Source organism: Lissotriton helveticus, chromosome 7, assembly GCF_964261635.1.
Source record: "Lissotriton helveticus chromosome 7, aLisHel1.1, whole genome shotgun sequence".
Taxonomy (NCBI): domain Eukaryota; kingdom Metazoa; phylum Chordata; class Amphibia; order Caudata; family Salamandridae; genus Lissotriton; species Lissotriton helveticus.
This window is the reverse complement of record NC_136068.1, coordinates 508121865-508134189: the sequence shown is the minus strand read 5'-3', so window position 1 is coordinate 508134189 and position 12325 is coordinate 508121865. Positions and strand designations below refer to the sequence as shown.

At 49.8% G+C, this 12325-nt stretch overlaps 1 protein-coding gene across 1 annotated transcript in view; it reads right to left on the bottom strand.

The window, feature by feature from the left end:
• The window catches only part of LOC144768685 (uncharacterized), a 9047330-nt gene that overhangs the window by 4148145 nt on the left and 4886860 nt on the right, over positions 1-12325 (bottom strand). The window contains exon 27 of the mRNA XM_078652515.1: positions 707-742. Within this exon, the coding sequence (XP_078508641.1) occupies positions 707-742 (36 nt within the window). The remainder of the gene's footprint in view (positions 1-706; positions 743-12325) is intronic.

Genomic DNA, 12325 nt, shown 5'->3' with positions numbered 1-12325 from the left:
CAGCATGCTAAACACTCCATTCACCACCGGGGCTGACCCTCCCAGACTCTTGGAGCCAGGCTCACCAGCCAGCCTCAGCCAATCACACGCCAGACACAAATTACACAAATATGCCAACTTCTAAAAGTGGCACTTCTACACTAGACACAATCATGCCGCATATACCATTGCGCAGCATTTAATCTCACGAGTTCGTACATACCAAACTCGACCCTGCACTCCCCACACATCAGGAACTACCATGGGCATACATATTCCCCATTCATTCCTATGGGAGGGCAGGTCACTCACCACACATATTTTTTATTTTATTTTATTTTAGCGATTTGTAGAGCGCCTGGTGACCCGGAGGCATCCCCGGGCATACACAGAGAGCTCACGCACTTTACACTGTACCACAGTGAAAAAGTGCACAAAGGCCTAAAATCACCAACACCAGGTTCCAGAAACAGGCTAGGAAAAAGCAAAAAGTTTAGGGGTGAACCTGCCAAAAAGGGCCAGGTCCAACATACACCAATATGTGTCATATAGGATGGGAACATATTTTTGGCCTGCTTGGCACCTCATAATAGAGAGCAACGTGAAGTACTGATATACTGGAAGGGCTGCTGTCATAGAAGGGAAGCAGGAATTCAACTGAAAAACAACATTTTCTTTAACCACTTTGTGCCATAGGGTCTTATTTAACTTTAACTACAGCTTTTACCTGACTGAGGAGGGGCTGGACGAAATAGACCAGATCCTGTGGAAAAAAGAAAAATCTAAAATTAGTGCAATACACACAAGCAAACAGGAGGTTAATGTGAACCACTGCTGTACTTGAAGGACTGCTGTCATAAAAAGGACATAAGAGTTCAATGAAACAACAGAATATTTTCTGTATTCATTTTGGGTCCTGGGATCTTGTTTACCTTTACCCAAAGCCATAATGTTTTAACAGGCTGTCTTACCTGGCTGAGGAGGGACTTAAGGCAATAGATTTGATTCAGTGGAAAAAGGAAAAATCTAAATCAGTACAATACACACAAGCAAACAGGACAGCAAAGTAAGTAACTGAACTGCTAAGGCTGCTCTTGATCAAATATAAATTTACCTTAAAGAAATTAAAAGACAAAAGGTGTTTGGCAAAACAGGAATGTAGGAAGCTCGCTCTGTATATACTACAGCAAAAAGAGGTATAATGTGCACAGAGACCAGTGGGTCCCCAAAGGCTTTACAGAGGCTCAAGTAGATAATACTAATGCTCTCTTTTGTGGTAGTTTGGTTAGCAGTTAAGTTTATCGGAGTGCAGTGCTAAACATTTGTTGTATGGGCGAATTTTGCGAATCAGCGGTCCGCGAATTTGCGCGAAATCGCAAAAAAATCCGCAAATTCATGGATTTTCCCGCGAAATTGTGGATTTTCCCGCGAACTTGTGGATTTTTTTGCGTTTTGCACCATACTTAACTGGAGTACTTTCTACTGGCTAATCAGTAAGTGCTACCTCGTTGGGTAAATGTATTGTGCTTTTCCTACAATACAGCTGCGTAAATGTCCAGAAGAGTTGACCCCGTGTGTCTGTAACTTTTCCCCGCGCCCATAGGCGCTGTGGTCCCTCGAGTGAGCTGTCCATCACAGTGGGGGAAAGGGCGGGAAGAGGTTGCATAGCCTAGAATGTGTGGGGCCGGGCTTCTGTGCGAGTTCACATGCCTCTTGTTTATGAAGGGTCAGAGACCGATAAGAGCAGCAGATGAGGAGAAAGCAGTAAGTGCTACCTCGTTGGGTAAATGTATCGTGCTTTTCCTGCACTACAGCTGTGTAAATGCCCAGAAGAGTTGTGTTCAGTGACCACGTGTGTCTGTATTTTTGCCACCGCGCACATAGGCGCCGAGGTCCCTCGAGTGAGCTTTCCATCACAGTGGGGGAAAGGGAGGGAAGAGGTTGCATAGCCTAGTGCGTGTGGGGCCGGGCTTCTGTGCGAGTTCACATGCCTCTTGTTTATAAAGGTCAGAGACCGATCAGCGCAGCAGATGAGGAGAAAGCAGCCTCCTGGTCACTGGAAGTACAGGGGGATTGAGCTCGAGAAACTCGTGGATGCCTAGACCCCCATCACGGATTACAGTTAATTGTAGACGGTAGATCTGGGGAGAAAGCACACGTGCCTAGCATCGACCGTGCTCACTAGATTCTTGGGCTGATTATAATGCGTTAATGAATTTGAGCTTCAACTCGGGCACCTGCTTTTTTTTTATCTGTAAGTGCTTCCTGCTAAGGTTTAATTGTTGGGACAGGCGCCTTGTTGCCTAATTGTAACTATTCTCTGACCCTGCTTCGAGGGTCAGAGCACAGTCAGAGAATAGTTGAAAGTAGGCAACGAGGCGCCTCAGGAAGCACTTACAGGGTTACAGCAGGTGCCCAAGTTGAAGTTAATTTCTTTGTAACTATTTTGTAAATGGTTACAAAGAAATTAGCTTCAACTTGGGCACCTGCTGTAACCCTGTAAGTGCTTCCTGAGCAAAATTCGTCCCGCTCGCGGATTCGCGGATGTTGCTGCGATTTCACGCGATTCGCAAAATCGCGGAAAATCCGCAAATTCCGCGAGCGGAGCGAATTTTCCGCCCATACTTAGTTGTACACACATAAGCAATAAATGATACACACACTCAATGACTAAATCTGAGACCAATTGTTTGAAAAAAATACTTTTAGCATATTTATTTTATAGAACCAAAGATACTTTGTGGCATGTTAATACGTTTTCCAATAATCTTAGTTTTCAGGATCAAAAGTGGAATATTTAGAAATATAATATCATCCTTTGGGAGGAAACACAATTGAACAAATTGCAGGTAAGTAAAAGACTTACAATCTTGTTTTTTGGGATAAAGAATCAACACAAGGCAAGGTTCAGGCAAATAACATATCAGTGCCACAGGGGTGGCTGGGTGCAGGGTTCAAGTTTGGAATTCGGCACCAATCTTATCCAATGGAGAAAGGGTGTAATCAAAGAGATGCTGCTTTAAAAATGGGGCTTCTGGTTGGCTAGGATATGCACATAAGCCAGGCAGAACCCACCGCTGTAATCAAGGTAAGGGAGTTACAAACCCTAGATAACCTTTGCTCACCCCCTTGGTAGCTTGGCAGAGCAGTCAGGCGTATCCCAGATGCAATGTGAAAAGCATCTGCAAAACACACATACACATCAGTGACACACTAGGCACATCACAACAGAGACTCAACACCCGTTTATATAAAAATATCCTTTGTATTATACATAAAGCACATTAGACCACAATCACATAAATCAATAATTACTTTGCCAACTAGGCAATAGTCATTACAGTACAGGTAGTGCAAATAAGTAAACACGTGTAAGTTGCACAAGTCATGAAAACATTATGACAACATTATGCCTGGGCACATCATATCATCCAAATACCTCATTACATCAGAACATGAAATGCAGCAGGTTAGGAAATCAAGACAAACCAGGGGGAACAACCTTTAACAACACATTGGTGCTGGCAATGCAACATTAGTGAACAAGGCACAGGAGTCACCACTTTTATACCCTAAACACAAAAGACATGGTGCCCTGGCGCTTCTTTTACATGTTTTATAGTAATTAGGCACCAGATACGAGGCCGAGCAGCACCTGCGTACCCCTTAGCAGTAATACAGTACTTTGAATGGGAGCCACAGGAACGGGCCTCCGTCTAGGGTTTCCCTCCTGTCCTGTGGCTAATTTTGGTTTCCTAAAGGGCCCCCTCTTGGTATGCACTAGCGTGGGGGCGGGAGATCTCACTTGGTCCACCACAGGTAGAAAATGTAATGCGCAGCTGCTGGGACCTTGTGAAGCCGCTGGGGAAATAGGCGGCCTCCGAAATGGTTTTGTCAATGTTGCAGCATGTCCGGAGCCCTGGAAAGAAGGGACTACTGTCCCCAGAGCCACATTGGCCTTTTCTGCACAGACCGAGCTGGCCACAGAGCAGCGAGGGAACTGTGGAGTTCCTCCGCATTCCTCACCTCTTGGCTCTCATCAAGACTGGGAGCAGAGGAGGAGCTACGCTAGCGATCAAGATGGCCGCGTAAGCTCCCGGCTCCTCTGACCTCCGCCAGCAGCTCGAATATCCTGCCTTTCATCCTGAACTTACACCAGATTTCCTTGTTCATGAAGTTTTTCTGCTTCTCATGGCGCAATCCCGAGTTTTCTACCTCATCGGCTGACGAAGATACGCCGTGTTTCCATTCTCGGCCTAACACCGTGTGGAAGCCGGGGCCTCGATTTCTAGCCTATCCGGGTTGGAATTGATCAACATCGGCCGTGAGACCTGGACTGAGCCCGGTCTCCCGAAGTGTGGCGTGAATTGTTGATTTTTGGTGACGATCCTGTGCATGACCTACACCGAGGACACACCAGCGTGTCACGCCGGCTGCCGGGTGGGGGTCCGGTGCCCGAAGACCTTGCTGCCCTCCCGGGGTCGAAGGGCTGGGGCCCTCGCTGTCGGCGAAGGTGTGTTCTGCTAGACGAGGAGCGCCCACTGTTCAACATCAGATTTGTGTGGCCTGTTACCCCGGAGTAGCCGGCCTCCGGGGTTCAAGTCCTGCTCTGTCGCCTACTGAGAGGGGATGGAGCGGACGGAAGGCACGCCATCGCTGCAGGCCGTTATGGCCGCCATTGGGACGCTCCATTCGCATACCATCGCTGTGTTCCGGACACTGATTGTGAGAGTGAACGGTATCCTGGAACCGGAGGACGACTCTGCGTTAAGTTTCCAGCTAGCTGAGGTACCAGCGGTGCACCGAACGTTTGAAATCGAGGTCCCCGTGCAGATCCCGGATTTAATGAGCCTTGGCGGTCCCCAGTCAACAACAAGCCAGCCAGTGCTTATCGCCAGCGTCTCCTGCTCGATTCTGCTGCCACCTAACACATCTATGGACGGTCTTCTGTGTGGTAACAAGTTCCTCAGTGACTGTTCGAGATACTCGCTGTTCTTGGACACCTTTCCTCGTTCGATTCGTGAACTTTTATCCGGTATTCGATCCTACTGCACTGACAGGAACTTTTATGAACGCTTTGCTTTTTCCATCAAGATGGCGGCTCGAGTGAAGAAGACTCTCATGAAAGATTGTACTGGCCAGGGCTGAACTTGATCGTTTAGATCTCATATAATAGTTTTATGCAATGCTGGGGTTGTGCCTATACTGTGACGGGAGTTGGGTGGTTATTGACTATACTCCCCGACTGGTTCGTATATTTTGCTGACTATTGGTTTTACCACGTCTCGGGGAGGTCGCTGTTGGCGGGGGGTACGGGAGACCGGGAGTGTGTTTGCTTTCTCCTCCTCCACTTTCTCTCTTTTCCCCTTCTTTTAGGGTAGTTCTTGGGCGACAGGCACGCTGTCAGTGGGGTTAGGCTGTAGCCATTGCAGGGGTGCAGGGTGGAGGGTTAGGAGAGTTTTTTTTTATTTTGCCTTTGTTTTGTTCTATGGCCCTTTTGTCTTCCTTTTTCATTTCTATGGGAGGTGGGCTGTTTACTCTCCACGGATCCTTTATTGTCCGGGTGTCTACACTGGTTTTAATTATCCTGTATCATTGAGGACGGGGTCGCTCGGGTGGGATTGTTTTGGATCGTATAATAGACTGTTTATTTCTCCTTTCTAATGTGCGTAATCGTGCTGGGCCACGTGTTCCTTACGATGGTTTTTGTATGAATATTTCCCCCGCCTGTCCCTGTTCTGCATTTTACCGTTTGACACCTGATATCTGTAATGCCTACTCTTGTCTTACTGTTAAAATAAAAAAATATATAAAAAAAAAAAGACTGGGAACAGACTCCTAGTGCCATCTTTTCCATGGCAGGAGGCTGCTGCGGCCGGTTAGAGTCTGCGATGCTCTGGCTTTCTCCAGCGGTTGGACCCCGCCTCCCTCTGGCACGGGACTCTATTTTTCCTGTCAGCTAGTCTCTGCTGCGGCTCTCTGGTTACCACGGAAACCTGCACCCTCCTCACACAGTTCTTCCACTCTTCTTCTTGGAAGGGTTTTCTTGTTTCTTGAAGCAATCTAAAGTCTTTGGGTTTTAGGTCCAATACTCATACTTGTCATTGTCCTCCATGTGGCAAGGGTCTCTGAACCCAGTAGCACAAGTGTAGGAAAGTAGGATCTGCTTTTATGGTTACCCCCACTTTTTGTCTGGTACTACGCTGTTTCTGACAAGTCTGACTTGGATCCTGTTAATCAGGACCCCAGTCTCTGTGCTTTCCTCCCCAAATTGCTATGGTAAGTACTTGGTACATCCCATATTAGACACAGGTGTACCCTTATCAGTGCCTAGTATATGGTACTAAGGAACCAAGGACATAGGTACACCAGGGGTCCCTCATGGGCTAAAGCATGTATTATGCTACCCATGGAGGATCACTCAAACTGTAACTACAGGCCTGCCATTGCAGCTTGGGTGAGCTGGTGCTAGCACCACTTTTGACAGATATAGGTTTCCCTATATCCGAGGTCACTGCAGTTAAAACCTATAAGTTACCCCTAAAGCAGGCCTTTCAATCCTGAAGGCAGGGTGCTCAGATCTAAGTGTGACTCCCCTACAACCTTTGGAGTCCATTCTCCTGGGTTGTAAGTGCCTCAGCCATTACAATACATAGCGTGGCCATGCATCATTACACGATGGCCATCTCTAAACTGGCAGTAACAAACCCTGTCATGTTTGGCATCAAACATGTTGGAATCATGTCAAGGAATACGAACGAATGTATACTTGCAAAATAATGATGTATATTCTGTCAGAACTGCCATTATTCATGTTTGGTTGACGTTTATAATAACAAATAAAACATGTTTTAAAAAAAAAAAAACATGTTGGAATCGTGAACGGTGTGGGAGGTATGATTCAATGCACTGTAAAGCTTCTTTGGGAGGCCCTCAGTGCTCCCGGTACCAGTCTTTTAGACCTGGACAGCACAACATGGCTGCTGCTGACCAGAGACCCGATTCTACCCTCCTGCTGCTGAGCCAAGCTCAAGCAGGGGAAGGCAGACCAATATGTATCCTGTCACAGGGAGGTGTGCCCACCTCCTAGACAGGGTTTAGTGTATTGGGGCCAGTTGGGAGTGCTTGCCAGCACCACTCAGTCTGCCTGGGGAGCACTTTTGGCGCCCTCCTTCCATAGTCCAATTCAAACCAGCTCGGGGAGCCGTTGGCTCCCACTCTGGCACAAAACTGGACAAAGGACATGGAAGTATCCTCCCCACTGTCCGCCCACCGCTAGGAGGGAACCCTGAATTGTCCCAACTCTTTCCTTTAGGTACTTAAAAGCTTACCTGTAGGTGGGTGTTAGACCTGTCAGCCCTAGGGTGGTCTTCCTCTACATTTTCCCCCTTTTTGCCTCGTTACTGATCGTTATTTTTGTTGGACATAGGACTCTGGGCGCCTTACTGCTGCTTCTCCTAACAACATGGTTGCCACAGGCCCCTGCTTCTGCGGTGTGGCCACTGTCCTATCTGCGCACTAGTAGTTGGGATAAGGCTGGGACTCAATGATACTGTAACCTTGACCGTACCGCCGCTTATCACCATAGACAGACACCACAGAGTCCCCAGACTCCTATAGAACCTTCCAAACCCCCCAGGTTGGCGCCAGAACTTGCTGCCCTTTTGTAGGGTCACCTGACCTAGGAGTATAAAAGTAAAGGAGGGAAATCTGACAAATCAGTTGCACTACTGGACCTGGGGACCCTCCAATGGAGTGAATGCTGCTGAGCTAGGGGGATGCTACACTACCGAGGCTGACTGATCCTAGGACCTGCTGCCCCAAGTCAGATGAGTTACCCTGCCTGCCTGCTGACCTTGTCCTGTGTGAGGGGAACCAGGGACATCAGCTCCAGTGTGCTTGCACAGGTCTACCATAATCTCTTCACCTACAACTAACACCTGCCATCCATTGCCAGCGCTGAGACTGGGAAGCGCTATGGGGACAGACACCTGAAACTCTCCAACCAACGCCGTGACTCCTAAGTTCTGTGTGCCTGAGCCCTGAAATCTCTACCCAGCGCTGGGACTGCGACCCGCTGTGAGCCTGGGAGTACTACCGCCACCTGGAGGCCCCTGAGGTACGATACGTGCGCTGTGACTTCAATGCGCTGTGACTTAGACTTAAATGTGCTGTGACTGAAAGGCGCTGTGACCTGAATGCGCTGGGAGCTGGAAGTGCTGCGAGCTCCCAAACGCTGTGGCCAAAATCGCCGCTGCTGCCCAGGATGGGGCTGCGCTACGAGGCGCTGCAACAGTAGTGAAGCACTAGGTTTGACCAGCTCACTGCCGCAGCCCCCGCCCTGTGAGGAGAAGAAGCGCTGAGGCGAAGGAGAGCTCTGGGGGCAAAAGCGCCACTGGGCCAGACTCACCGCCGCGGCCCCCATGCCGCTCGCAGAAGACGCTGTGACCAAACTCACCACTGTGGCCCAGGCGCCGCTAGAAGGAGAGACGCTGCTCCCAAGATCATCGGTGCGGCCCCTGAAGTGAGGTGAGGGACGCCGTGCTTACAGTCAAAAGCGGTACAAAAGGGGGTGGTGATGGACGGAGCATCAGAACCAATCAAACACTCACACCCAGTCAAAGGATCTGGGTTTGATCCATCACCGTTCTTTAGCCCACTCTGCCACCCCAGTTCAGACAAGGCTATATGCAAATCAGTCTGACCCTGTGCCTCATGGGAACAGTCCAGCCCGAACTGCCAAGCCATGCCTTACCTGGACCGGAAACAAGCTTCGAGGACCGGTTTCTGGCATTCCATCCGTCTTCAGCCCGGCTTGCTTGAATCCAGTGGCAAAGTGAGCAAGGGACTCACGTCTGAGCATACCCTGCCACACTTATGGCAGCCAAAAGCGTTACAAAAGGGGGTGGTGATGGACGGAGCATCAGAACCAATCAAACACTCACACCCAGTCAAGGCCGGGCTGGGCCAAGCATGCGAAGGGGAGCGTTGCCGGGCAACCGTGGCTCTGGCCGCGTCAACGGCCGCGCCCCCCAGGAGGCCGCAATCTTATTTGCTCCCGGGCCCCGGGCCAAGCAGGAAGCCCGGAGCTCATCCAGGAATAGGAGAGGGGCTCCGGGGAGTGAGGGAGCCCCGGTAGGCCTCCGACCAACCTCTGCAAGGCAGAGAAGTGATTTCCCCCCCCCCCAGTTGAACCCCAGAGCAAAGGGAGGAGCGGGCTGACTGGGGGTAGGGTCGCCCTGCGCCTGCCCGTGCCGGCGCTGCTGCGGTGACTGAGTGCCCCACAGGGACTGACCTGGTGAGTTGGAGGGATCTGAGGCCTACGCCCACGCAGAGGCCCTATCCAGTGAGCAGCTGGGCTAGCCCCAGGGGCTCCTGGGGCCTGAAATACCTAGTAAAAGACTCTCAGGCACACGTCATAACTGTCGGGGAACTGTCCCCCTGCTGCAATGTCCTCAGTCAACCGGTATTGAGCGTCTGTCAGGGGATTGTCACCTGCAGAGAATCTCTGCCTCAAAAGTGTCAGCTACTTTGAATATATAACGGCCTAAAACCTGTTGCCTATATTGAATCTCTCTGTATACGGTATGTCACCCATATTGAAGATATATCTGCATGAGGCATGGTGCCTATATTGAATAGCTGTCTACCTAAGAATCACTATCTGTACTGCAAACCTGAATATGGCCTATACCTGCAATAGAATTGTTACCTGTATTTCCTAGATGTTTAAGAATGCTTGCCCGCATAGAATATATGCATAAGAATGACTACCTGTAGTGAATATCCGCATAGGAAATGTTGCCTGCATTGACCTAATGTTACAGAAACTGTTTAACCTGCATACTGTGAGAATCCTGCATTTCTAATCCTGACAAGAAGTAGATAAAGATACTTGTTCTTGTAAATGGAACTGGAGTGGTGTCTCCTCATTGTGTGTGATTTACTGTGTCAGTGTGAGAGCGTGCTGCACAACTACTTCACACTTAGCCTCGGGCATGCCTACCTGCCTCGCGCTAAACTACTGTGTCGGAGTCAGTTGTCCCTGGGACCCTGGGTCTAACATTGGTGTTCAGCGGTGGGATTAGGACTTGTGCTTGTGCAGCACCCTACAGTAACTCAGTGTGTGCTGTAATCTGACACCTGTGGTAATGTAAGCTCAGAATTCCCCCTGATTGCCTGATTGTACATGCTCTTGTGTTAAGCCTGTTACCTACATCCTAGTGGTTTTCCTTGAAAATTGTACGAGGCCCTACCTAGCAGGATGGAATTCGAGCTGGCCAACCTGGAAATGTACACTGTGGCGCAGCTTAGGGAGTTCTGCCAGGGAAGGGGGTGTTCTTCAAGCTAAGCGCCAAGAGAGAGGAGCTTCAAAAAGCCTTGAGAGCATGGGCATTGGCCCACCCGGAAGGGAGAGGGGACAAGGGGCAGGGAGAGCATGACGCTTCAGGAGAGCTGAACCTACTGCACATAGATGCTAGGGATAATGTGTTGCCAGGAAGATGTTCCAGGGCCGGCAGTAGTGTCTCGGTAAGGAGCTTATCTGCAGAGGAGTTCGAGGACAGGAGGGAGGAGAGACAACTTAAGCTAGAGCTTGCCAGGCTAGAGAAGGAGTGTGAGGAGAAGAGGCTGGCTATGGAGGAAAGAAAGCTTGTCCACGAGCTTAGCCTAAAGGAGCTTGAAATCAAAGCCCTACAAATAGGGGCTAACAGCAACGCAAAAGGTGGCAGCGTACCTACTGAGGCTTCACGGGAGTCTAGGTTTTATATGCACAAAAGTGGGGTTGGCCGGTTTTAATGTGGGGGACGATATCGACAAGTGGCTAGTGGCCTACGAGGTGTCCCTCACAGCCCATGGGGTCCCCGAGAGTTACTGGGGGGTAGCCTGTGTAGGTACATGCCTCCGGTGGGGCGGGACACACTCTTGACACTAGACAAGGCAGATCAGACCAACTATTCTATGATGAAGCAAGTGTTACTTAAGAAGTTTGGTCTTACCCCTGAGAAATATCGGCAGAAATTTAGAAATAGCCACAAACTTCCCACACAGAACTGGGTAGATTTCCTGGACTACACACGCAAAGCATTGGAGGGTTGGGTGCGGGGCAGCGAGGTGACTGACTATGAAGGGCTGTACGATTTGTTCTTAAGAGAGCACCTTCTAGATGAATGTTTTCCAGAGCTGCGCCAACACCTGGTGGACCGCAAGTTGACCGACCTGAGGGAGCTTGCGGAGGAGGCGGATACCTGGATCAGTACCAGGGTGTCCCACAAGGGATCTGGGGGGGGACTCCCAGAAGGGTGGACAGGGTTTCCCCCAGAAGAGAGAGGGGGAAGATAAAAAGAAGGAGTTCTCCAAAGGCCCCTGTTAGATCTGGGGATCTCTAGTTGGCAATGGTTATCACCTTTGTCCAAATAGGGACCCTTACTTCTAAGTCAGGACAAGGGGATTACTCTCCTTAATAACCCCTGCTCACCCCCTTGGTAGCTTGGCACGAGCAGACAGGCTTATCTCGGAGGCAGTGTGTTAAGCATTTGTGAATGTAAACAGCAATACAGTGATAGCACTACAGATGAACAAAACACAGGTTTTATAAAAAATAGGTATTCTTTATATAGACTTAAACACAAGACCACAAATGACAAAAATCCACAATACTATACTAAAGGTTACTTAAAGGATGATAAAAGTCTCTTAGTTCAAGTTGTTGGTAAACGCGACAAAGTTCTCAACAAAGTTCTTCGATGCGACACGCAAAGTAAACGAAAGGCTCGAAGAAGGGGAGATGCGTCGGTTCCATGACCCGGGGGAACAGTTGCATCCTTCCTCAGTGCTTGCGCAGAGTAGGGGATTCGTCATGAGCCTTACCGGTGCGGAGGTGATGCGTAGATTCTCGTCCTGTTGCGGGGCGCATAATGGCGCCTTGATGCGATGCGATGACGATGCGATGATCCAGTTGCGATGCGAGAAGATGGCGCCCTTGATGCGGCGATGAGATGACGATGCGATGACGCCCTGGCAGCTTTGCAACAACTCTGTACCTTGGAGCCGTGACAGGCCCTGCGATGCGCTTCTACGGTGATGCGATGACAGCTCTCTCGATGCGTCGCGCTTCTCCGGCGATGCGACAGCAAACAGCTTCGATGAACACACGCTTCCAGGGAGATGCGACGAACTCTCGCTTCTCCGGCGTTGCGATGATTTCAGCTGCGGCGGCGACACGCTTCTTCTCGATGCGCCGCGCTTCCAGCTCCCAGCGGCACGCAAGTGACTGGAGTCAGAATTCCCGGCAAGGAAATTCAGGAAGGAGCTGGGGGGTGAAGTCTTTTGGCCCTGAGACTTCAGC